This window comes from Spizellomyces punctatus, assembly GCF_000182565.1.
Source record: "Spizellomyces punctatus DAOM BR117 chromosome Unknown supercont1.7, whole genome shotgun sequence".
In the NCBI taxonomy this organism is placed as follows: Eukaryota; Fungi; Chytridiomycota; class Chytridiomycetes; order Spizellomycetales; family Spizellomycetaceae; genus Spizellomyces; species Spizellomyces punctatus.
Window position 1 is genome coordinate 1264205 of NW_015971543.1, and position 24217 is coordinate 1288421.

Sequence of the window (24217 nt, forward strand, 5' to 3'; positions counted from 1 at the left end):
GCTGCAGCAAGCCCTCGAAGGGCCATCCTTGAAAGGATGTGTAGGGATACTAGGCGCGTTCTTTGCCTGGCAGCTGACAACAATGTCTCTTCCTGCAGATCCTTATGAGGCTCGATATCATTTTACTAGTACAGGAATCGTCATCTATCTGGTACATAGACTACCATCTAGTTTTACAATAACACAGCGGCACCCATAATAGCCGCTCCACCAATGATGCTCAGGGTGCTTCTAACTGTGTCACCAGAGTTTGTCTTTGAGTCTGCGGGCTTCACGGTAGAGGGATTGGCGAAAGGGTTTGATGTAGGCGATGGTGGGAGAGGATTGGTAGTGTTACGGGCTGCAGGTGATTCCGCTGAGATAACTTTTTGTGTCATCTGCACGCAGGTCGTAGCGGGGAGAGCAGCGGCACCAGCAATCTACAGATTAAATTGACAATCAGTACATTCTCGTTTCTACTGACCCAACAACCACCATGGACAGTAACCTGTGTAGCTTCCAGTTCACATCCGGGAATCTGTCTCAAGCAGTTTGCGACTGTTGTCAGCTGTGTCTTTTGCGCGCACAAGCTGTCGGCGGTTGCTCCATTGAAGCAAGTTGTTCGACGCTGAAAATCGCAATTACCAGCTGCAGGAATGGTCACATTTCCCGCTGGAGGCGCCGTTCCGTTGACATTTGTGGGTCTAGGGAGAATCGACGTTGTGGTTGACGGAGACGGTAAGACGGATGAAGACGTATTGGGTGCCGCAGAGCTAGGAGAGGGTGACGGCTGGGCAATGGACAATGGAGCAGCAAGAAAGCCAAAGAAAAGTGCGGCTGTAAACAACTTCATAGCGTTCGCAATACTTGTAAATAAACGGTAAAAATCAGCCCGACGACTAAAGGCCAAAGTCAGCTTGCGGGGGCCTTTTTGATGGAATAGCTTGCCTATATAAAGCCCACCGGCAATGTGTAGCCTATTTAACGTAAATTGGACAAATTGGCAATCAACAAGAATGGAATTTTCGCTAATTTGGACCAGTTGCAAATGTCACCAACCGATTGGAAAAGCGTTCAAATGCCGAGAGATGTCTTTGCAAAAATGTGTAAGAAACGTAACGTTCCAAACAGTAAGTCGTCGTCGTCGTCGTTGTCTTTCAACGTTCTCCCCCCCCCGCCGTGGTCAAAAAGCTTTTGCTCGTCGTCGTCGTTTCGTTGTGTTGTTTTTTGCATTTGGAACGCGACGCTTTTTTACTCGAAATTTTCCATTCCGCTTCGTGTTGCCAAAAAGCAAGGTCGGCTGTTTTTCTTTTTCGTCTTCTTCTTTTTGGCTGTTCGTTTGGTCGAAACGGTTTTTTTTCCTTTACTTTACTTGTAAGCTTACGGCTGTCGTTCAACTTTTGGGTTGTTTACCCGCTCGTTGGTTTGACGACGAGAAGCAACGCTTTCAGTTCAACCCCGCCAACGTGTGTGTTTCTTTTGACTCTTTTGCCCATCCGCATTTCGTTGTGTGCAGCAAACAGAGTTGACTTATTCGCACTTTTAAGCATTTCCGCGTTCCTTCTCCGCCTTGGTTGACCAAAACTCGAGGCCCTCCAGGTTCAAACCTGTGCCGCTAAACCTCCCAAAAACCCCCCACCAAAAAGCGCGCACCTTTGGGTCTTTTTCAACCATTTTCCAAAGGCCCAACCCATAGACATGCAATCGACCACAGCCACTACATCGCTTCCACTTCCCTTCTCTCTTCCCTTTTCCTTTTATCCTATCACAAACTACCTTCCTACCATACCCCTACCAAAGTTCTTGATCAAGGCAGAAAACCCTGATATACGATTGCCGGAAGATCTGCTCGATTTCCTATGGTTCGCAATTGGTTGGGCGATACTACATGCCGTGCTGCTGAAATATGTCTTTGAGGTACGTATTCCTGAGCTTGAAAGCAGGGAAGATTTTGCCAAAAAGTTGGAGATGCCGTGATTTTTACTGGCGAACAAACGGCAAAGGGACTTCCCGCTTGGCCCTATCATGGCCACAGGAGAGAGAGAGAGAGAACGAGTGGCAGATATTCCTGTTCTGTCCTTTTGCTCACGGTCATGTCTCTTGTGTGGTGTTCAGCCTCTAGCTCGTTACCTTGTTCCTCCACCCAATGCTCCTACGAAAGCTGACCCAAAAGTTGCCGATGCAATCGAGGGCTGTTCGTCTTCAACTACCAGCAAATCTGCTCCAAAGATTCGAGCTAGGAAAGGGGCAAACGGTATCAGTGCGACCCATCCTCACAAAAAGGCTCCACGAGAGCTCGCGCGTCTGCCTCCCGTAGACGATCGAACGAAATTCTCTCTGTCTGCTTGGAAGCTAGTTACTTATGGTGCGAGTACAGTGACAGGGCTCTACATTCTGTTTTCGGAAGACTGGATGTTGACCCCAGACATGTATTGGGAGCAAGTAGGGCAACCCGGACGGATGAGGTAAAAGAATGACCTCCAGTCCAATGCCAAAGATGGAGCTGATACTAATCTACCAAATTGTGGGCATGTGTAGCGATCTCGTCAAATTCTATTATAAGCTGGGGTTCAGCAGCTATCTCTATCATTCCGTTACCATCTTCTTCGAACCAAAGCAGAAAGATTTCCCGGTGATGGTGACCCATCATCTTGTCACTCTCATCCTCATGTTTTTGAGTTATGTGTGGCCGTATTACCGAGTTGGATGCGCAATCTTATTGCTGCATGATTGCAGCGACCCGATTATGGAGGCGGCCAAGATGGCACTGTATTCTGGCAAAACACGGGTGAGTGCACGCAGAGTCAGCCGAAGCAGAAATGTTACTTATGGATTACGATCCTTAGGCTGCCGATGCACTTTTCGCGGCCTTTGCGGCCGTGTTTATCTGGACGCGCAACTGGATTTTCCCAGTCTACGTTATCCGGAGTTGCTAGTAGGCATTCAGTCCCTTTTGGCAGTTGCATTTTTACCAAGATGTTAATTGTTGCCGATTTTCAGCGATTGGTCATTCAAGGATAATACGTCACTGATCACCCCGGCAACCGCAGCGACAGCATTTTTGATATTGTTGGAAGCCTTCCATTTGTATTGGGCGTCTCTGGTGAGCTGCTCTTTTATTCAGTCATTTGATGTGGTTTGAATTGCTGACACTCTGGTACTTTAGATATTGAAAATGGCCAAAAAGGCCATCCTAGATAAAGGTGTCAGTGACGATACACGAAACCATTAAGGACTTTTTCTCTAAGCACGCGCGGTTAGATGTGGTATCAAAGAATGGCCTTGGTTATGAACCTTATAAAGATTATTATGAGGGATACATAGGCTGACATTCGCTCGAATGTTGGTCAACCTTTTGCAGACTGTTTTTAGAGAAGGGTTGACCTTGAAATGAAATCATTGCATATATCACAAGGCGCTCGATTGTGACAGTTGGCAAAGAACGCATTGAACAAACGTGACCTGTACGCGACCGTCATGAACATCATCTTGTCCGACTTCCTTCATTCTACTTCAGATAGAACCATTTATCGCCCTTCCCTTGGCAAATAAAATACCGCCCATTTCCCCCACTGTATGAAACCCATCCAAATAGATAAGCGCTACCAAAATACATTAGCTATTTCTCAAATAACAAAAAAAGAAAACTGGGAAGACGCAAACTATTAATGGTAAATAACATCATTATTGAAAGACGGGTTTGTACAAAACAGTCGTAATGTACTAATGACAGGAGTGTTCATCAGTTAAAAAGACTTTAAGAGAGAATAGTCACCACACACAGCGAGTGCACTCACCTTCATTCGATACCTGGTGGTACACCCAACCGCCATGACGCCGTCTCTGATCGAACAAGCATACATATGGTTTAACGTGACATGGTTCGGAACCGGCAGTATACTTCGATCATCGCGTGACACCGCATGAGAATTGAGTAGCACTTTCTCGAGGTGAGGCGGGAGCTGTGGAGGTGGATCCGTTGGAGGGGGCGCGGGAGGGCCGGTCGACGATGATGGAATTAAATGATGGGAATTGAAGTGCGAATGAGAATGGGAAAGAAGATAAGAGGGTATTTCGGAGGTATAAGCTTCCGGCGGAGTTGAAGAGAGAGGTGGTGGCGTTACTGGTGAAGGGAAAAGTACAGATTTAGATAGACCATACAAAGATCAATAGAATTTTCAACATACGTCGGCCGTCTGATAGCTTCGACAAGCCATCCAGTCCGTCTCCCTGTCCCTCCCCAGTTTCATCTGTCACTTCCAAGTAGTTGACGAGATTTCCGTCAGCATCTGATGCGATGGGCAAATCTTCGGAGCACTTCCATTCGTCGTCAACTATAAATTTGAAGCGATGGGTGCCTGGCGGCATGTCAATCACAGTGGTAAAATCGGCATTGCTAGAAGAGCAGGGACGAATTAATAAGTTGCATCATTTGGTTGGTAGCCGCAGTGGCTTACCTTCTTGTCATCCGAATCTTTTGCTTCCAATTATTAAAGGTGCCAGTAACATACACGGCACCACCGCCCTGCGCCCAGCTTATCATTATTGGTATCACGCCATTCGTCTTTTCCACTTCTAGCAGGGGATAATAGTAATTACATTAGCTAAAGTCCCTTACGAGTAGAGATTCTTTGTCAAGATTGTACCTCTCCGATTCATTCCATATCCATGTGATATACGAGAGGTATTTCGATAACTTCTTTCATTAGGTGGCTGTACATAGGACTGAGAAGGTGCGGGAATGGGTATAGATGTTGGCCCATCTCCCTTGCCCAGTGAAGCGCCAGCGCTGGTGTTGAGCTCTGCGGAAGGTCCAGTGTCAAACTCCATGCCTCCTATCCCGGCAACCAAATCATCTTCTGATGGACCACTGAGCCTGTGGGGTCCAGGATTTCTCATAGTGGCGGCAGCCCACTCCTCTTCTCCAAGTGACGAGTTACGTGAAGGCAGTCGTTGATGTCCGAGTGGACGTAGTGAACTGCGAGGTGCAGGGGCGTGTGCTAGTGATTGACCAAAGTTGTCGGACACCATAAGAGGTGACCCGACGAATGGCGAGTCGTGTACAAGAGCTGCTGCAGGTCGATTAGGTATACTTGTGGGTGAAGTTGTCGATTGTGATGGAGCACTGTTGTTTGACTGTTGATTCTGGCCGGAAGCAGAAGAAAAACTCAAACGTGGTTTTCGGCTGTTGGGATTCGTAGAGTTTGCGTTGCCCATTTTCGTTCCTAAATACTATGACATGGAGAAAATGGATCTCAAGACTCAAGATCCTGCACGATCTTTGGGCAGCCGCATGCACTGCGCAAACAAGCAAAGCTTGGAGTCAGCAAAGGGAAAGGAAGGTCTCCAAGTCGCTGCAGCAAAATGGGGAACGTTCAGGCCACCAGACAACTTGAGGTCTCACAATCTACACCTCAAAACAATCGATGCCGAGAAGTGCCAGAAGGTCCCGACGGGCGAACTCAAAATGCGTCCGTCGTCGTCCAGGCCAAGGCACTGGCCACCAGCCACATTCAACATCATCAGACCCAAAAAAGGGAACATGATGTGGCACGTGTTGTGGCGTGTGCTGATGACCAACAATGCCTCGATCATGCCAAGGTTTCGCCAGGTTGCCCTTCCGCATCGCCTTACCATCACGCCCAAACAACTCTGCAACCTTATCTCTGTGTTCAACGTATGCGGGATAAGAGGTATTCCAGGTCGCGCACTCGCTCTCGATCTCCAGCTCGAACTCGCCGATACTCGTCGAGGTCTGAGCACGACGCCACTTCACTGCACCATGGCCACCGTCGATCCCGTTCAAAATCTGGTAGCCCAGACAGGAGACGTAGTTCCTCTCACGGGGCACAACCTAGTAAGGACAGACATAGGAGGAAAGCTCATAAGCGCCCCACTTCCGTGTCTGGTAGCAGCTCTTCCGAGAGTTCCTCGTCTGACACGGACACGGAAAAGCGTAGAAGAAAGGAAAGGAAACATAAAAAGCATAAACATGGTAAAGACAAAAAGAGCAAGAAAAAGTCCAAAAGGAGAAGCAGTGCACTCGATGGGCTCGGAACTGGGATCCTAAGTTTAGTTGAGAGCGAATTGGTCAATTCTGCGCCAAAACCAAGCGAGAACAGCTTGATCAATGGTAGTGCTCACAGCCATGTTTACGTCATAGAACGTATGTTCAGATATCGGCTTTTTATGTATAGCCCATCGCTATTCAACAGAACCTGTCAAGCCGCCTTCCACTATCACGCTGAGTAGCAAGGGCTCAGTACCATTGGCGTCCAGCCATCCTGCTGGACACGGTAGACGTCATGTGGGTGCCCCACAAACTCGGGAGGAGTATGAAAAAGAACAGAGTGTGGTAAAGGAAGTGTTTGATCCTTTTTCGGGAAGAATGAGGTATGTATGTGCGTCTCTATACTTTTTCTTTTTGCACTCGGTACATGGCTACTTTGAGCATGAGATATGGAGGATTTTTTAAAATCTTGTCTTTGTGCACTCTTCTCTCCCTGTCATATTGCTTTACGTCGAGAGACTGGTCAAAGGATCCGGTGAGATCATTGAGCGCATTGTTACCCAAAATCAGCATCGAGAAATTAACAAGATCGCGACGCTGGGCGACGGGAACATGTATGCGAGCACATTGGATAAGGTTGCCAAAGGCGGTCGATAGAGCTCTAGTATTTGAATAGTGATTCCTGCTGCTCATTCTCACAAATGTCTATGAATGTCGTCTGTCCATCGCTTGAAATCAAAGAATGCGATACATGGCGTGTCCTGATGCAGCGATTCCAATTGTAAATGCGTGCATGTGTTCCATGGGCCTGCGTTAAAATGGATTCTGCATGTGCAGCAATAAATCAATAAAAGGATGAGACATGCAGCAAGGAATTCACTGAAAGCTATGGAAGGATATCGAATAAAGAACAATTTGGAAGCTCATAGAAATTGGATGTGATGGTCCAAAATGGATTTCCGTTTTGCTTTCCGCGCGACGCTCTTTTTCTTTTTACTTGTCTTCTTTCAACAAACCCCCCCTTCTTCTACTTTCTCGTTGAAAACGATACAAGGAAGAAAGCGAGAGTTCAAAAGGTAATAAAAGCCCTTGCTTTTGCAGTTTGCTTTTACGTAGAGTTTGTTCGCGTCATCAGCCAGAGCGCCCTTTTACCTGGCAACGCGACGCTTTCAATTTATTTCTCGCTGTGTGAAATACTTTTCATGCTGACTATCCCTTGTCCATCCCCATTCCTTCCGTCATTTGCTTGCTAGCTCGCTCGCGAAGATTCCCTCTCAATCCTTCTCCCTATTTGGCACCCTCCTCCCGACACCGGGCACTAACCTCGCCGCAGATATTCTCATCGGCGTCGTCGCTATTGGAGTTGTAGGCCTACTTGCAAACTTCCTCTTTCGCAGAACATCAAGCAGCACCAAGCGTCGGCGTAATAAAAAACGCACGAAGCAAGAAGCTACTCATCGTCAACAGGAGCCGCTTTTAGACGAGCGACATAAAGACACTACCAGTAACGGACCAAAGATCAGCACAATGTCTGTCGTTGGTATCGATTTTGGAAACTTGAACACGGTTGTGGCTGTTGCAAGGAACAGGGGCATCGATGTTATCGTCAACGAAGTATCCAACCGTGCTACCCCGTAAGTGTTATACTTGCTTTCTACGGCGCGACGCGGGAGCGGTGTGAGATCTTTGGTGGCAACGCGAATCATTGTCATGATCTAACTTTGATATCTTCATCTTGCAAGATCCCTAGTATCTTTTGGCGAAAAACAGCGATATCTGGGAGAATCTGCAAAGACACAGGTAATGATGGAGATTTTGCTTCTACATTGCTCAGACATTGAATTTTACTCATAAAAATGATCTCCTTCACCCCACAGGAAATTTCAAACTTTAAGAATACCGTCGCGGGATTGAAGCGTCTAGCAGGGCGACCGTTCAGTGATCCTGATATCCAAATTGAGAAGAAATTCATCAATGCAAACTTGGTCGAAGGCGAACGCGGCGAAGTCGCAGCGTCGGTCTTTTACCAGGGCGATCAGCGCTCTTTCACTTTCACTCAACTTTGTGCAATGTTCCTTGGTAAGGTGAAGGAGTTCACCGGAAAAGAGATCAAGACGCCTGTTACGGACGTTGTTATTTCATGCCCTGGTTGGTTCACCGATCGCCAGCGGAGAGCGATCTTGGACGCAGCCGATGTCGTTGGGTTGACTGTTTTAAGGTTGATGAACGACTCCACCGCCGCTGCTCTTGGATACGGTATCACAAAGTTGGATCTTCCTGATCCATCTGATGCGAACGCAAAGCCACGTAATGTCGTCTTTTTCGATCTTGGGCATTCGTCGTGCCAGGTGGCCGTTGTATCATTCGTCAAGGGCAAGCTGGTCGTGAAAGGTACTGCCTACGATCGCAACTTGGGTGGTAGGGATTTCGATGAGGTGCTTGTCGAACACTACGCCAAGGAGTTCAGCACCAAGTACAAGATCGATATCAACAGCAATGCCAAAGCTAAATTCCGGTTGAGACAAGCAGCTGAAAAGGTTAAGAAGATCCTCAGTGCAAACGCTGTCACCATGCTGAACGTCGAGTGCATCATGGACGATAAGGATGTATCAGCCCAAGTGCAGCGATCCGATTTTGAGGAATGGGCGGCACCTCTTGTTGAACGCTTGTCTGTGCCGATTAAAGAGGCACTGGCAGCGGCCGGTATCACCCCTGAGGAAGTGGAGTTTGTGGAACTCGTTGGTGGCAGCACCCGTATTCCCGCCGTCAAGCAAACTCTTTCCGACTTGTTCGGGGCAAACAAGTTGTCCACGACCTTGAACCAGGATGAGGCTGTTGCCCGTGGGTGCGCTCTCCAGTGCGCCATGATCTCTCCTGTCTTCAAAGTCCGTGACTTTGCTGTCCAGGATTGGAACAGCTATCCCATTGAGCTTGCGTGGAGCTCTCCTGAGAAGGGCGACACAACTATGGAAGCCTTCCCAATTGGAAATGCTATTCCTAGTAACAAAGTATGTAGCATGACTATGTCAGAAATTTGTTCCATACATGTCGTTTTAACATTTGGGGTTTCTGCAGGTTTTGTCCATCTACCGTGCCCTCAACGATGACGAGCTGAGTGCTCAAGGAGGCTCTGTTGCCGTTGATATTGAAGCTAACTACGGAGAGAAGAGGGCTGAGCGCCACTTCCCTGAGGGTACTGGACGTTGGATTGGCAAGTGGACCGTCAAGGGTATCAAAAAGGTTGGCACACCCGAGAGTCAGACCAACGGAGCGTCCGCACCGAAAGCATCTATCAAAGTGAAGACCAAACTGGACGGAAACGGCCTTGTAGCGTAAGTTGATGTGAAATGCTTGCAAGATGATAATCGCAGTGTCCTAAAAGTTGTCATTGCAGCGTGGATAGCGCCACCCAAATCGAGGAAACGGTTGTTCCCGTGGAACCGACAAAACTGGAGGCAGAGAAGAAGGAAGAAGGAGCGGCCAGCATGGATGTTGACAACTCGGCAGAAAGCCCAGCTGCGGAGTCGCCAGCGGCGGACGCGCCTAAAACCAAGCGTGTGACCATAAAGCACAACCTTACTGTTGTTGCACAGACTACTGCTGCCCCAGCTGAAATACTCAACAAGTGGAAAGATGAAGAAGGCCAGATGTCCGCGGCCGACCGTCTTGTGATTGACACAGCTGAAGCCCGTAATGCCCTCGAGGAGTACGTTTATGACACACGGTCCAAACTCGAGATGGCGTGGAGTGAATATACCACAGAGGATGACAGGTCCACGTTCATGAAGAAGCTGAACGATATGGAGGAGTGGCTGTACAGTGATGAAGGAGAAAACGCAGGCAAAGGCGTGTACCTAGAGAAGCTGAAGGAACTGAAGAAGCTCGGGGATCCTATCCGCCGCCGTTTCCTAGAGCACGAGGAACGACCGCGTACTGAGAAGCACCTTCGGGACTACATTAACTCCGTACTTGTCAACGTAAGCGCTGGGGATGATCGCTACGCGCATATTCCCAAAGAAGACCTAGACAAGGTTGCAAAGGAAGCCCAGACCAAGTTGAACTGGCTCAATGACTCGATTGCCAAGATCAATGAACAACCAAAGCATCAAGATCCTGCTATCACCGTGGATCAAATCAACAAGGAGCGTGAATCGTTGCATATCTTTGCCACTCCCATCTTGAACAAACCCAAGCCTGCACCAAAGGTGGAAAAGAAGGAGGAGAAGAAGGAAGCAAAAAAGGGAGAGGCGAAGGAAGACAAGATGGAAACGGATGAGAAGGAGGGCTCAGACGAGGGAGCCAAGGATGAAGGCAACCGGATGGATGTCGACTAAGGATCAGCGGGAAGAGTACTTACATAGACGGTCAACTGCGGGAGGCGACGTGCTTTCCGTTTCGACTGGACAGTGGCGGATTTCTGGGGGGTGGGGGGTTACTGGCTTTTTCATTGTATTTGAATACTGTGCTTCATTTGGAAGGAGCTTTGTGCCTTAGACTGGAATCTTCATATTTTTCCTCGTATGTATTGAACATGACATGGATGCTGAGATATGACATTTCGCTTTGAAAATGATTTCATTTGAACAATTCATAATAATTCTTGCAGTTATGCTGGGAGTCCAAATCTACCTGTTACACCTCTGCGTACTCACTTCTGGATACCCTCTCCATGGAAATGATGATGGCGGTGAAAGGGGCAAAAACGAACAAAGGGAGCGGAAGGTCAAGCACTTAGTTTCTGACAGCAGCTGATTTCAAATTTACATGTATTCATTGAAACGCCGCCCCCTCATATACAAGATTTCCCTCCACATATTCTCATTAATTTGGCACCACTATCCCAAAGCGAGAAGCCAGTTGCATTCAGCACAACTGCCAGAACAAACTACATGTTCACAAATAACTTGTTCATAATGCTCAACGTCTCGCTCGGAATTCTATACTGCAGCTGTCCCGCATACATGGTCAAAGCAGCCGCTAGCTCCTTGAGCTCCGCTAGGTGTCGGTCCCGTCCTGGTGCTTGTCCAGCCGTCACCCGCTGCATCGTGAGTGTTTGGTGGATATGGCTAATGGCTGTACAAGCTGCAATCAAAACATCGGACATGGTCTTGCTCACTAAATCCGAAACCAGTCTGAACGCGTTGGCCTTGGCATGAACCTCATTCACATTGGTTGGCACCAGCCCCGTCTGCAGTAGAAGGGGTAATGCGGCATCGTAAGCTGTTCTGTCGCACAGCTGCATGAATCGCATTAATCTGGTGAGCAATTCACATGTTTGACGAGCTTCAATGGTAATTCTCCCCAGCATTTGTGGATTACTCTTGTAAAAGTCCAACAGCTGTTGTGCCAGCTCCACAGGATCGCCAACGCGCACAAACACGTCCGTTATCTGTCCCGAATGGTCATCACGCGATATCGAATCCACATCATCGCGGTATCGGTGAGCAATGAGCCTGTCGCTAAGTTGCCGACTCAAAAGCTCAATAACGCGACCGTGCTCTCCAGCAAGATAGTAGAGCCGTAGGGCGTCCTGGAATCGACCAGCCCGCTCTGCTTGCTCTGCCGATGGTATTGTGATATATAGCTTGAACTCTTCCGCATTGCGTATGTGGAGGAGGGATCGATACCGTTCAGCTTCACCAGGCACGTGGGTTCCAGTAGGCCCAGCCTCTCCAAGAAGCTTCTCAAAGTCCTTTGACGCCAAAGCCACATCACGAATCAGTCGATGCGCAAAGGTGGTATATTGCGGGCCCCCTTGCGAAGAAACCGATTGCGCCCGTTGTCCCCATGCAAGTTGCATATCTTGATGTGTGAGCGGCTCACCCAAAAGACCGAGGAAGAACACGTATTGTAGGGCAGCGATTGGATCACTTCGTCCAAGATCCCCTACAAACGCTCCAATCAATTGCGCGACGTTGAAGTTGTACACTGTGTAGGTTGTTTTGGAAGGAAGAGAGACCTGTTCCGCCACAATTAGCATATTCCCATCTTGAAGTTCATTCGGATTCTTTGGCACCCGTAAAACGCCATAATAAACCATTGCGATCGCAAAGTGAAGTGCGTCCACCGAGAAAGCTTCCTGCTTCAACAATTCAGATATCGCCAATTCGAAATCACCGCAGAGCAGAAGCATCTGAAACCATATCACTGGGTTTTTGAAGTGGTCAAGACCAAAGTGCCGGACTTTGAGAGAGACGTCACGTAATGTGTACCGTTCTTGTAGCGCATCAGTTTCGAGCACTTGCTCCTTTGCAAGCATAAACTGCAGCCACATGTAGTCCTCGGCTGACCCGATTACGTTAGAGTTGCGTATTGTTTTAATGGATACATCGCAACGTCCAATGATTTTGTACAGCGCGAGTTGGAAGGGATCGACTTCGGGATCATTATCGTGATCTCGCAAATGGGCGTTCCATTCCTGGAGCAATCGATTACGCAGTTCCCGCGCGAGTCTACCGGAAGGATCTTGTGCCCAAGCTTTAAAGTATGCCGCAAAATAGGGGGCGGCCGTTTTCAAAAAGTCTGCGTGCTGATCGATATGTTGACTTGCCTCTTGGATCAATCCGCATCGCACCAAAGTGAAGACATGTGCCCAAAATGGATGACCGTGGACGAGTCTTAATCCCCTCATCCAGCCAGTATTCCTACAGAACCGCATTTCCAACATGGCCTTCACTTCGCTGTGCACAGTCGGATTGCCTCCAACAGCTGCATGCTGTCTGCGAACAAAATCCGAAACCCAACTACGATAGTTATCCTCCAGCCAAGCGCGCGCGCCTTTGGCGATTTTCTGTCGAAATTCACCCGCTGTAGCAGGGTTTGCGAGGACACCGGCGAATTGACGTGGCTCCAAAAGCGGTCGGCTGGGATCTCTTGCGTAATCGAGATCTCCTCCAAGCATTCGGTACAAAAGGGTCCAGCATCGTGCCAGCATGCGCTGGGACGTGTCGTTGGTCGCAAGTGTCTGAGCGGCTTCGAAAAATGCAATAATGACATCAACGTTTTGTCCTGCCAGTCGCCTCTGATTGATCTCTCGCACCACTTTGAAGTACGCTCCGAGTCGCGGATGCATGCCCATACCGCCTAAGAGATATGGATTAGGGAGGTTTGATCCATATAGTTCTGCCATCAACAATGCCTTACTCTCGGTCCTAGAAGTATCGGTACCAGCTCCAGGGCCCGCACCAAGGCCACCTATTCCTGCTCTTCTGGGGCCAATAGCTGGAATTGTAGGATGTGAGCTTGGCATTCTAAACCAGCGCCATCATGATATATAGTATGCCACTCACATTGGTCCATACGAAAACTTCCAACCTGAGCACCACTGTGATCCGGAGTACCCCATGGAGCACTGTGCGCCCCTAATTCCTGGAAGACCTTCTTCCTAGCTCGTTCCCAGTCTCGATACAGCAACTTTTCGAATGCATTGTCAAATGCCTTATCCGTTTCTCTCTTTGTCTCATGAATGGCAACCGTCACAATGTTTTCATACTCATTGTTTAGATATCCCTCAATGTCGGTATCCCGTACAGCGTGCAGGGGCTCAAAGCTTTGTGCCAAATCAATCTGATCGAGGTTTTGGCGGACTTTATCTGGATCGAAACCTTTGTTGGCGAGTAGAATAGCAGTTCGTGGATCCATCCCAGCTGGACCACTAGGTCCAGTACTCGTCGTTCCTGGTTCTGCTACACGGGTCGTCCGCTTGTAGAGGCGCTTTGACTCGGCCTTGATCTGATCAAGACCACGTTCCAATTGTGGCACATCAGACGGATTAATGTGAACTGTGAGCTGTCTTGACCGCTCAAGCAGTTGTCTGAGATCGGTTGCTCCACCTTGCAACATTCTGGCTTGGTTCTAAGTTTGGCAAATAGAACAGAACGTTAGCAACCAGATGTGGACAACTGGCGATCCCGTTGTTTTGTAGTACCTGCATTCGGGTCCAGGAATTAAGCGGCTGTCATGAAACTGCGTAGACAGATGCACCAGACAATATACTGTGACTCTTTCAAGGAGAAGGACTCTCCAAATGCTCCAAGGTTGGAAACTATCTGTCCTTGGAGAAAGATCTCGTCGCTTGCGATCTGCGCGTCAACGAGACTCGCACATGGTTCGAATGTCTAGTCGCCAGGCGCGGTTGTTATGCCGAGGAGTGTAAGCCTTTCCGCCATGACATTTTCCAGGGCGATGTAAATTTGGTCCTCAGATCTAGCTTTGCGGAGTGTAATTGAAACAATCGGGATTCAGAGACGCTCAGCTCTTTGGCCCACTTGTGGGATTTAGGTAGCCGAAATGGCCGGTCTGAGAGATCTACGAAATCGGGCAGTTGATTTACGTAGGAATCCGTCTTGTGCATTTTTTAAGCGCTTCCATGTATACTGACCGACCATATCTTTTGGGGTATGAAAAGGCCGCAAAGCCCACGATCTATTTTCTGGACTCTTTTATCGTCACGGCCTTTTCTGTGCTTCTCACCCATATGTAGTCCTTTTCTTTTCCTTCTCTCTCATGTTCTTCCTGTCGTATCCTATCGTTACCCAATTACACACTAATCTACGTGAACGTGAACCTTCAGAACCCATCCAGTTCTGGGAGACGACATCCTCACGTACTCCTGTGGATCAAGAGAGCTTTTCGGAGAAATATGGGAGCGAGCCGTTCTTGCACCTGGAACAGATTGTTATCAATGTCAATCTAAGTGATTTCAAGGAGGGAGGCGACCGGGGGGTGCTCGATAGACGACTGCTGAAATACGCACTGGACATACAAGAAAGGATGTCCCAAGCAGTGGCGATGTTCACAGAGGAAGGTTACATTGGAACGACAGCTTACGCCAGACGATATGCTTTAGACGATATATGCTACAAACCTTATGGACGGAATAATTGCTTGATTCATTCCCCACTAGAGTACTGGGGTTCAGATCCTACCCGATTCTTGAACGACGACGATTATTTTAGTACCCTTTCCAACGCCAGTGTAGTTTCGTCGCTTGGTATACCCATTCCCCTTCATTCGGTCTTTGGCGGGATAATGTTGGACAGCACGACCGGTACTTTGAAGAGTGCCCAGTCAATGGTTATCACCTACTTTCTCACTGAAAGGAACCATACGTCTCCGATTCGGGAGACCGTCTCGGACGTTTGGGATAAGCTCTGGGAAAGTGTCTTTCCCCCGTCGTCGCAAATGGACGCAAGTAATATAGTTGATGGCCTACCCAATCCACTATCTTGGAGGGCAAATGGAGAGGTCAAACATATATTTTACGAGGTACCTCCGTTCCCATCAAGTACGCCGATGACGGTCTAACCCTCTTTGAATGTAGTTTGCAAGATCCACAACGTTATTGAACGGCGAATCGCTGGTCTTAAGCGTGATGTACCTGATTGTATTCCTATACATATCTTTGGTGCTCGGAAAAGTGGACCTTGTAAAGTCCAAATTTGCGCTAGGATTCGGTGCTGTCGTCACGGTGTTCTCGGGTTTAATTATGTCAGTAGGACTCTGCTCCATGTTGGGGGTGAAGACATCCTTGGTTCCTTGGTACGTCTTCCAGGCACAGGTGGACACCCTTGGTTGCGTCTAGTAACGTTTCGGTTTATTAGGGAAGTGCTACCATTTCTGATTATTATGGTTGGCGTGGAGAACATCTTTGTCCTTACAAACGCGGTCGTAACAACTTCTATGGATTTGCCCGTCAAGGAACGGGTTGGATTGGGTCTTGGGAAGGTAGGAGTGTCAATGTCGCTCTCCCTTGGGGGCGAGATGTGCCTCCTACTTATTTCCTCGACAATGAGCATTCCCGCTCTACAGGTAGAATGCAGTCAATACTTTCTGGCAAAATTATCTGCTCTAATGCTTCCCCATGCGTCTAGGATTTTTGTCTTTTTGGTGCTGTCTCAATCGTAATGGACTATCTCATGCAGATAACGTTTTTCATTACAATCTTGTCCATCGATATTCGCCGTTTGGAGGTATGGGCTACACTTTCAAGCGACCGTCGTAGTAACGATATTCTGATATGCATGACATTCCTCTGGAACGTTTCCTAGCTATCAGAACTGCACAAGCTTCGCACAATACAAAACGGCTTGAATGGCCGCCGATCATCTATCTCAGCTGCAGCGACTGCAAACATGGATGACGGATCAACGCAAACAGAAAATGATGGCAGTGTGAGATCTAGACCACATTGGGGCGGTTACTTGATGGTAATGTCCAACGTGAGCAACCATGGATGCAAAGCTTTTTTGTACACTTAGCACACCAATAATTTAACGTGATTCTGTAGATTTTGGTGACCATATGCTTTCTCGGCTTTGGTCTTTTTGGTTCCTCCCCATCAGCAGTATTGGGGAACTCGGAAGCCCCTATCGGTTCATTCGCATCGTCACGACTATCGTCCCTGACTCCTGCCGCCAATGGCACTTTCTGCCAGAACTCCATGTGTGCGACTGCCGACGCATTCTGGCACGTGATTGATCCAGACCGTTCGGCCAAGTACGTCGAGATCCGGCCTCCGACGTACGTAGGATTTGGGGTCACTAACGGTGAGACCGGAGCGCCATCCAGCGGCGGTGTCGATGCCAAAACCATCCGCTTTCGCGACAGGCGAACTGCGACCTTGCCGTCCTCTTTGCCGCGCCGTTTTATGGAAGGTGCTCATCCAGCCGTGTTCACCTGCACGGTTGTGTTTCTACTTTTATTTGGTACCTTATTATGTGTCATGTGCACCAGTCTCGCCTTATGGTTCTCGAGGCTTGATGTTCGCGTTCGCGAGATGTACGCCAATGTGCGCTCTTCTGCACCCAAAGCGGCACAAGAAGTAAGTACATGGAACCCGAAAATCCCAGACAAAATCACTTCACTGTGGAGTGGTAGCAGTGAGGATGTACAATCTGTCATGTTTGCACGTGGAATGGTTACATGGCTTGGAGGTGATGAAAAGACGAGATGTTGGACAAATGCAGAAAGAGTACTGCCTAGACGGCGCCGTGGCAGACGAAAATATGGTCGCGATACTTGCTACGCGGTTTATAAGGGTTATAATGACGAAGAAGCAATCGCATGTGGGACGGACACGGGTCTTATTTACGTGTGGAGCCCACGATCGGATGATGTGCTGTTCCATCATACTAGTCCCTGTTGCGATACGGGTGTCTCAGTTACGCGCATTCTATGGAGGTCGATTTGGAAAATACCTATCCTTTGTGCTGGAATGAGTGATGGGTGCATCGTGGTGTTAACTTGGGACTCAGGCTCATCCTTGCACACAGAGCGGCCTTCTGAGCCTGTATGCTGTCGGCTGAAAGGGCACACTGGACGAATTAATGACATGCAGCTGGACATGCATGGAAGTCTGTTGACAACTTCGGATGATGGAACCGCTCGTTGCTGGACGATGCAGAGTACACATGGACCATGCTTGGAATGGTGCTTAACGGCCGTATTCAACGGACACCGCGGTGCCATCTCGAGCCTCGCCTTCGATTCTGAAACCGGGATTTTAGCCACGGGCGGAACCCACGGGGAAATTTTTCTGTGGAATGTAGAAGCTAAAAAGCCGTTGGGAAGCATCCTGGCGGGCAGTGCTGACGCTCCCATAAAGAAGAACGACCCAGGATATGGGGTGACTCTCAACGCCGTTTTCCTGCATCGCACCCAATGGGCAGAAAACACCGGCAAATATATGCTCTGCAGCGCAGGGAATGACCAATGCGTCCGAATATGGGAAGTTACTCTGACCTTAAAGTCGGAAGAAGGACCTCTAACCCCGAGTATTACCCGTAATCGAAGTCTGAGTGCACCTACCACGGCAATACCGACTCCTCGGGATCTTACCGTGCGGAGAGAAAGTTTCGTGTGTCGAGATGCAGGCATCTTGAACGTGAATCATGCCCCAGTTGGGAATGTGAGTTCGGATGTCAAGGCAACTCGATGTGCTTCCGATGTGTCAAGCATCAATGTACGGTACATGGGCGTGATACAGCAGCCCGGCTGTGTCACCGCCGTAATGGAGGGGTCTATGCTGATCGGAGCACGAACTGTATCACATTCTGGCGAACCCCAAAGCCACAGAACGGTGCTAGATAAACGATTACCCTTCGGCGGTGTTATAAAGCGGTTTTTCGGAAGTTCCGGAGGAAATGGAGCGGCCGCTGAGAGACGGTCAAGAGTAGGCTGTGAGGGAAACGCGAGCGATTGGTGGTGGGAGCTGTGGATAGTCAATCTGGCTGACCCGAAGGACCCCACACGTATTTTTCGGACCGTAAAGCTGGGAAAGGATGAGCTCCGTGGGTTGGGATGTAGGCCCAGACATCCTATCCAAGAGTCAGAAATATCAACAGAGCGATGTTCTTCGCAACTGATGATGGGGCAAGGAGTCTACAGGCCTTCAGCGGCGGGTCTGCTTCAGCGCAGTCGCCGTCCAAAAGCATCACGACGCTCCACCCACGAAGATCTCAACCGGGTGCACGATCTTTCATTGCAGAGACCAGACAGGGAAATTACAAAGCGATATCGAGCAGATTCAAAATTGGACTGCCAATCAAGGAGTGGCGAGGACCAAGAACTCTCATTGTCGCAGGACGTGAATGGATGTCGTAGGCCTTCACAAATCCAAACTCCATTTGCATCGGCAACACCGCCCGCAGCGGTTCAGATAGAGAAAACCGCGATATACACATCGGAAGCTGGCAGAAGCCCTTGTAATGGGCCAGTACAGTCGAACTTGCCACAGTGCTCCGATAGCGAAGATCTTTCTCTTGAGTCCTCTGACGATGACAGAGCAGAGTCGGCAAGCGCAATTTCAGATAGCACTTTAGAATCGGAAGAGAGTACCTGCTCATCATCAGGACCTAGCCCATCATACACCGACTCTTCATCAGATGGAGAGCAGCTGGGCGAAGAACAACTGCCCGTTCTACAAATTCGTTCTCTTGCAGCTTGTGAGGAGGGTATTACCGTTGGGTTTGGCAACTATGTCAAGGTCATTACGTTTGATGGTAGAGCTGAAGAGAAAGCTGGAGAAGGGCATCGATTCCGAAATGGATGGCTCAATCACTCTGGCTCAGCGCCGGGAAAAGTTCATGTTGCGTAGCTTTTACTACCGTTTGCACTGAGACACTATTCTTTTTACTGTAAATATGTGACGAATGCATATTGTTTTTTTTCGCTTCTTGCACTACTGTGATCCGTGTACCGATGACATTTCCACTTGGAGAAGTCTTTCCAATCTTCCGCTAAACATACTTAGTTCCTATAACTTTGGCAGTAATACCTCTAGCGTGTTTTATATGGGATGGTATGGCAGCCCGACGCATTTATTCGGGTGGACTGGCAGGTATGTCGGACAAGAGTTTGTTGCCGTATAGTTCGGGTTTGACCGCTCACTGTGAATCATCGACGGGGTCAATCTCACTCATCGATCCCTGCAGGTCAAATAAGCGTGATATATTGTAACACATGTTTGGCAGGTCACTCTACTGGTATTTAAGCGAATTCACTGAGATGATCAGTTTGGCTTCATCTGTGACCAAAGATGCTGAATAACCTTTGCGTGCAACAGCAGCAGCCAAGCCGACACGAGAGCGACGACCTCCCGGGAGGCGAGTGAATCAGGAGCGAAGTCAAATACGGCGGTGAAGCTCTGCCATCTCAAACATGACCCAAGACAGGCCTTCCTGATGGATGAATTCATTTGATAACCCATGCAGGAATGCTGAGAGTTCAAAGTTACTCATACTAGTAAGAATAATGAGACTAAACAGACTCGCGGGCTTCTTTCGAGTTTTTGTTAAGATCTACACAAGATATATCGATGATGGTAATCCCTGCTATTCCCTGTTCCGTGCAATGCCAAGACCACGACTGTTTCTTCCTTTGTGTAGTGCATATTTCCAACATACTTTGCATGCAAAGCATTTGGAACACGTTCCAAAAATTGGGCCGACCAAAGTAGGGTCGACCACATAGATAGTTTATGAACTGGGTGTCGGCTCACTTCATCTCAGCCGGAACTTCACTGATGGAGCGCTTCCACCACGGAGAGAGACGGATGGGGACAAACACCGTGCGCAGCAAGCGGCCTCTTTTATAGCTTTTGTTTGCATCACGTGGTATGGCGCAGACATGATTACGTACGTCCTCGTTCACCGGCTTGATCTACATCGTTCCCCAAACTCTCCTATTTGAATCTAAGAAAGCTCTCGTGAATCAATCGGAACCTATAAGTCTAGATTGAGTTGAACCTTTGGAGATTTTAACAAGTCTCTGGGATCATCTGAAATCTGTGGAAGCAGCTATCCTAAATCGACTGGATAACAACTCAAAGCAGATAGGGTGTGGTTGTCGCTAATTCTAGGATCTAGGCTTTCTACTTTAGATATAGCGTGCTTAATACTTTGTTAGCCAAAGAGGGGCGAGTTCTCGTTTTAGAGAATGCTGACATAGGAACATGAAATGTGGTCCAAAGGGAGGTATATTAAGTGTGAACCCCCCCCCCCCCCCCCCCTGTGGGGTGCAACGCACGTCCAGAAGAACCAAAAATGGCAAAAAAGATGCAGTTCATGATTATTTGTATCTTCCGCATTGAAAGAATAAGTAATAAAAAACTAAATAAGTGGAGTTAATCCAGTGTCAGAAATGAGTAGGCCATAATTTCAGATCAAGTTTTTCCTTAAAATGCGACATGCCGCCTCGCAAACCAGAGGAACCGCGGGCAAAGTCTGCTCGGACGATCTATCACGTTGGTTGGTCTCCGTTTATACTTTGATTTTCGAGATGCTGAACACGAATGCTCTTTAATTCTAGAGCCAACATTTGGAACAGTTGGCCTTGAAGATATCCAGGACTCACAAATCTGCATTCGATCAACCAAGAGCGCAATTTGGAGAACACAATGACAATTGCGCTAGGCAACTGATTTTGACAACAAGAATTGAGTTCTGATGCCGTGAACGACTGAACAATTGATTTACTATGAGCTTTGGAGTACTTTTTTGCGCTCAAAGACTCATTTCTCGTATCAGCCCAGTGAGCATCAAGGTATCTCGTTTAAACATTTTGGATCACAGAAGCGGCAGGAGAAGGAGCAATTATTAGGAAAGGAGGGATCAGCTCGGGCCTCGTACATGTTCCCTCAAAATAAAACCAAACAAAAACTCGAATATCTAGTAAAAAGGTTCTTAGTAGTAGATGGGGGGCAGACAAGGGGGGGTTTATATAGAAAAAAGAGCAGATACATTGAGTCATGGCGCATCATGCAGGTGGCAACTGCAGAATATTCCTCTCATAGATAGCTGCAAAGGGATAGTAATTGCAATCCGTTCTTGGCTGCAGGTATTGGACCCCTTTTCATAGTATGGCCGCCCATATTGGACCTGTTTTTCATGATGGAGCATCTTTTGTGCATCGAACCATACTTCATTTGCTTAAATCGAAGGAGGCATCTTGCATTTCATCTCGTGGCTGCATATATCTGCAGACTGAGTCTTTATTTTGCCCACACACAAATTATATGGAACATCAGGAGGAATTATTCCTCCTTATTTTATATCGAGTACAAAAGGGTTGAGGTTGACGTTCGGGTTTTAGGGTTCGGGTTAGTGTTCGGATTCGCGGTAGGGCCATGGCTCGCTAACGATCGTCATGGGGTTATAGTGGAGAGCGACATTGGCGAGTGGATAGCGTTCCTGTTAGCGTTCAGGTTAAGATTCGGGTTAGTGTTCGGATTCGGGGCAGGGCCATGGCTCGCTAGCGCTCGTTTTGGAGTTATAGTGGAGAGTGATATTGGCGAGTGGATAGCTCTCATCTCCGTGCCAGTGTCCACATGCTAATTACACTGTTATTCGGGTTAAGCAACAACTGAGCTTTGGGAGAGGGGGATTGGAAGACGAGCATTTGGGTCAAGCAATGGGACAGGAAATGGGAATATGGCAACTTGTGCGCTGGTTGACATTTCGCACCAACGGCTTCTTTCTCGGTCGTCGCTGCTTCAGCTGCAGTGGCTATTTCCTGGGATGCTATCTCTGGAGAGTGGCCCCGCCAGACTCGCTTAAACGCATTGACAACCCGTCCAGTGACGATATTGAAGGCATCTACCGCGCGACGACATTGGCCAGCATCTAATGGTGTCGGCTCTGTGGGCTCATTTTATGCGCGGGTTTGGTTTGTTCGGCTTGTTGGATGTTTGGCATGGTCGAAAGAACATTAACTGTAGGAATGAAGAAAGAACGGTAACCGTAGGGATGAAGAACGGACGTTAACGGTGGAAATGAAGGAAGAACGTTAACCGTAGGGACGAGGAAACAATATAGACACAAAGAAAGGAGGAAATTGGGCAATGGAAACCAATAGTGCGAGTGAAGCCTCTTTCACCCATTACAATGGTGGTGGGACATTCTATTGCTCAATCGCAGCCCTGTCGAATCGAGTTGCATCTGTATGCGGTGGGTAAGCCCTGTGGAATCAGTCGCTAATCCAAAGATATTGTATATGCAAATTGCTCCAATTGGTTTTCTTTTGCGATTTAAAGTGCCAGCCATGTAGAAATATGTGTTTCCCACGACTTTTACTAATATATATTGTAGTAAAAGAATTCTGTGAACCGAGTTTTCCTAGTAGCATCTGATATACATCAAGGACGTACCCAAGTGCCTACCCACCGCGAGCCTTGTCCTCGATCAGGCTTCTTTTGTTTTAGTTGTTCGATCAACACACTAATGATATTTTCAGTTGTAATGCTAATCGCCTTTTCAAGTTCCTGCGTATTTTACGTGGAATATCAGGCCTAGCGGTACGACTTGTCTGGAATATATATGGAATAAAGGGTTAGGGTAGAAAAACTTGTATCGAAAGAGACATAAAGAGAAGTCGCGGCAGCTAGCCAACAGCGACATTGCAAGCCAAGAACTAGCCTTCTGAACACTAACTTTAGGTTTACTGCCGCACCCACCACTGACCCACACGTTCGCCTGCAAATCCTGCTCGGTTCACCCATAAGCGATCTCTTTGCCTCTTGGCCCCAAACTATCAGCAGAGACCCTCTTTTAGGATTCTTAGATGTACTCTTGCGTGCACGCACGGGACTGTTGGGACCTGCAAGATAAATCTGTGCGTAGTTATATCCATATCTTTGGTCGAGAGGCCTGATTCGTGGGTAGTTTATATGCAAATACCAAGGGAATCGCTGATTGACTACGCTTGTCAACGCAATCACTTTCAATACCAGGGGATATCGGTGATGAAGAAGAAAATCGAAAAGCCCAGAAAATAGCCCGTTCCGTTAACACCTAACGTCTTTGCTACGGACGCTGCGGTTGACTATAGTTGTAAACGGGATAGTTGCAGTAGTGGAAACGACGGGTGCTACAGTGACGAATATGTTTCCGGCGTAATTTATATGGAATACCAGGTGTTAGTGGTAATTGCTGGATCCAGCATATACACGCACCGGACCGTTAGGACCTGCCTAGAACACGGCCGTTTAATGAAGGTATGATATCTGCAGATTTTATATGCAACACCAGGGAGATTGCTGCTTGACTACACACTGTCAATGCAACAGCTTCTAGCCCTTAACCAAATAGCGATATGAATGAAGGGTAATTCATATGGAAAAATAGAACTCCCCTTAACCCATGCCTCTCGCCCCCAAACCACCAACCCTCTTTAGGATTCTGAGACCTTTTCCAATGCGCAGGACTGTTAGGACCTGCTAAAAGCTTGTTACAAGTCCATCACATGAAGGTATGATTCCTGCGTAGCTTATATCCAATATACAGAACCCCCTTTAACCGATACCTTTTGCCTCTCGCCCCCAAACTAGGAACCCTCTTTTAGGATTTAAGACCTTTCCGCCATGCACGGAATTGTTGGAACTTGTTGTAAGTCCGTTACATAGAGATATGATTCCTCCATGATATATTTGGAATACCACGGGAATTACCATTTGATAACACTTGTCAATGCAACAACTTGTACCATTCAACCAAATCGTGGCGGTAGGCATGATTCCTGCGCTATTTATATGGAATGTACGGTCTAGCGGTATGATTTCTGCGTAGTTTATGTGAAATGCCCGGCCTGGAGGTATGATTCTTGCATGATTTATATGCAATTCAACAATATATGTATGGTATACTTTCTATCATTGACCTAGCAGCATGATTCCTGCGCAGGTTACATGCAAATCAAGATGGTTCTTTGGTCGAAAGGCATGATTCCTGCGTG

The 24217-nt window shown here is 47.9% G+C and overlaps 7 protein-coding genes across 10 annotated transcripts; 4 read left to right on the plus strand and 3 right to left on the minus strand.

Moving 5' to 3' along the window:
- Positions 1–65: 65 nt before the first annotated feature.
- On the minus strand, positions 66–1380 carry SPPG_04816 (uncharacterized protein). The gene is made up of 3 exons (XM_016753051.1): positions 1039–1380; positions 488–956; positions 66–419 (listed from the first exon to the last, which is right to left on the minus strand). The coding sequence occupies exons 2-3, from the start codon at positions 830–832 to the stop codon at positions 174–176; spliced, it is 591 nt and encodes a 196-aa protein (XP_016608540.1). The 5' UTR covers positions 833–956; positions 1039–1380; the 3' UTR covers positions 66–173.
- Positions 1038–3615, plus strand: SPPG_04817. Of its 3 annotated transcripts, none has more exons than XM_016753053.1 (7): positions 1038–1447; positions 1527–1896; positions 2095–2444; positions 2518–2767; positions 2826–2914; positions 2980–3082; positions 3146–3615. In XM_016753053.1, exons 2-7 carry the CDS (start codon positions 1678–1680, stop codon positions 3209–3211), a joined length of 1077 nt encoding a protein of 358 aa, XP_016608542.1. In that variant the 5' UTR covers positions 1038–1447; positions 1527–1677; the 3' UTR covers positions 3212–3615. The 3 variants fall into 3 exon arrangements, with proteins under 3 accessions (XP_016608542.1, XP_016608541.1, XP_016608543.1); XM_016753052.1 differs by having other exon boundaries at positions 1038–1445; XM_016753054.1 differs by having other exon boundaries at positions 1038–1896.
- On the minus strand, positions 3364–5451 carry SPPG_04818 (uncharacterized protein). Its single transcript, XM_016753055.1, has 5 exons — positions 4626–5451; positions 4437–4554; positions 4167–4375; positions 3777–4102; positions 3364–3702 (listed from the first exon to the last, which is right to left on the minus strand). The coding sequence occupies exons 1-5, from the start codon at positions 5194–5196 to the stop codon at positions 3664–3666; spliced, it is 1263 nt and encodes a 420-aa protein (XP_016608544.1). The 5' UTR covers positions 5197–5451; the 3' UTR covers positions 3364–3663.
- Positions 5344–6761, plus strand: SPPG_04819 (uncharacterized protein; the record flags this gene model as incomplete). The annotated part of the gene is made up of 2 exons (XM_016753056.1): positions 5344–6112; positions 6177–6761. The coding sequence occupies 2 exons, from the start codon at positions 5344–5346 to the stop codon at positions 6452–6454; spliced, it is 1047 nt and encodes a 348-aa protein (XP_016608545.1). The 3' UTR covers positions 6455–6761.
- Positions 6762–7047: 286 nt separating this feature from the next.
- On the plus strand, positions 7048–10562 carry SPPG_04820 (uncharacterized protein). The gene is made up of 5 exons (XM_016753057.1): positions 7048–7623; positions 7732–7789; positions 7867–8997; positions 9065–9321; positions 9384–10562. Exons 1-5 carry the CDS (start codon positions 7517–7519, stop codon positions 10321–10323), a joined length of 2493 nt encoding a protein of 830 aa, XP_016608546.1. The 5' UTR covers positions 7048–7516; the 3' UTR covers positions 10324–10562.
- Positions 10563–10709: 147 nt separating this feature from the next.
- SPPG_04821 (linker nucleoporin NIC96) lies at positions 10710–14083 on the minus strand. Its single transcript, XM_016753058.1, has 4 exons — positions 13917–14083; positions 13279–13843; positions 13133–13210; positions 10710–13072 (listed from the first exon to the last, which is right to left on the minus strand). Exons 1-4 carry the CDS (start codon positions 13920–13922, stop codon positions 10875–10877), a joined length of 2847 nt encoding a protein of 948 aa, XP_016608547.1. The 5' UTR covers positions 13923–14083; the 3' UTR covers positions 10710–10874.
- A 76-nt stretch (positions 14084–14159) lies between these two features.
- SPPG_04822 lies at positions 14160–19172 on the plus strand. 2 transcript variants are annotated; one of them, XM_016753060.1, is made up of 7 exons: positions 14160–14321; positions 14397–15256; positions 15312–15529; positions 15592–15799; positions 15862–15960; positions 16039–16209; positions 16278–19172. In XM_016753060.1, exons 1-7 carry the CDS (start codon positions 14279–14281, stop codon positions 19083–19085), a joined length of 4407 nt encoding a protein of 1468 aa, XP_016608549.1. In that variant the 5' UTR covers positions 14160–14278; the 3' UTR covers positions 19086–19172. The 2 variants fall into 2 exon arrangements, with proteins under 2 accessions (XP_016608549.1, XP_016608548.1); XM_016753059.1 differs by having other exon boundaries at positions 16039–16197.
- The last annotated feature ends 5045 nt before the right edge of the window (positions 19173–24217 follow it).

What these genes read in the sequence shown, in the direction of transcription:
- SPPG_04818 (XM_016753055.1), bottom strand. Translation starts at nt 5,196, where the DNA reads ATGGGCAACGCAAACTCTACGAATCCCAACAGCCGAAAACCACGTTTG. An exon ending in ATATGGAATGAATCGGAGAG is followed by an intron (nt 4,555 to 4,625) that starts GTACAATCTTGA and finishes ATCCCCTGCTAG; the next exon opens with AAGTGGAAAAGACGAATGGC. An exon ending in GAAGCTATCAGACGGCCGAC is followed by an intron (nt 4,103 to 4,166) that starts GTATGTTGAAAA and finishes TCCCTTCACCAG; the next exon opens with TAACGCCACCACCTCTCTCT.
- SPPG_04821 (XM_016753058.1), bottom strand. An exon ending in AAGTTTTCGTATGGACCAAT is followed by an intron (nt 13,211 to 13,278) that starts GTGAGTGGCATA and finishes CTACAATTCCAG; the next exon opens with CTATTGGCCCCAGAAGAGCA. An exon ending in CGATACTTCTAGGACCGAGA is followed by an intron (nt 13,073 to 13,132) that starts GTAAGGCATTGT and finishes CATATCTCTTAG; the next exon opens with GCGGTATGGGCATGCATCCG.
- SPPG_04822 (XM_016753060.1), top strand. Translation starts at nt 14,279, where the DNA reads ATGGCCGGTCTGAGAGATCTACGAAATCGGGCAGTTGATTTAC. An exon ending in TCGATATTCGCCGTTTGGAG is followed by an intron (nt 15,961 to 16,038) that starts GTATGGGCTACA and finishes AACGTTTCCTAG; the next exon opens with CTATCAGAACTGCACAAGCT. An exon ending in ACTTGATGGTAATGTCCAAC is followed by an intron (nt 16,210 to 16,277) that starts GTGAGCAACCAT and finishes GTGATTCTGTAG; the next exon opens with ATTTTGGTGACCATATGCTT.
- SPPG_04817 (XM_016753054.1), top strand. Translation starts at nt 1,678, where the DNA reads ATGCAATCGACCACAGCCACTACATCGCTTCCACTTCCCTTCTCTCTT. An exon ending in GGGCAACCCGGACGGATGAG is followed by an intron (nt 2,445 to 2,517) that starts GTAAAAGAATGA and finishes GGGCATGTGTAG; the next exon opens with CGATCTCGTCAAATTCTATT. An exon ending in ATTTGTATTGGGCGTCTCTG is followed by an intron (nt 3,083 to 3,145) that starts GTGAGCTGCTCT and finishes CTGGTACTTTAG; the next exon opens with ATATTGAAAATGGCCAAAAA.
- SPPG_04816 (XM_016753051.1), bottom strand. Translation starts at nt 832, where the DNA reads ATGAAGTTGTTTACAGCCGCACTTTTCTTTGGCTTTCTTGCTGCTCCA. An exon ending in GTGAACTGGAAGCTACACAG is followed by an intron (nt 420 to 487) that starts GTTACTGTCCAT and finishes TTTAATCTGTAG; the next exon opens with ATTGCTGGTGCCGCTGCTCT.
- SPPG_04820 (XM_016753057.1), top strand. Translation starts at nt 7,517, where the DNA reads ATGTCTGTCGTTGGTATCGATTTTGGAAACTTGAACACGGTTGTGGCT. An exon ending in GAGAATCTGCAAAGACACAG is followed by an intron (nt 7,790 to 7,866) that starts GTAATGATGGAG and finishes TTCACCCCACAG; the next exon opens with GAAATTTCAAACTTTAAGAA. An exon ending in ATGCTATTCCTAGTAACAAA is followed by an intron (nt 8,998 to 9,064) that starts GTATGTAGCATG and finishes GGGTTTCTGCAG; the next exon opens with GTTTTGTCCATCTACCGTGC.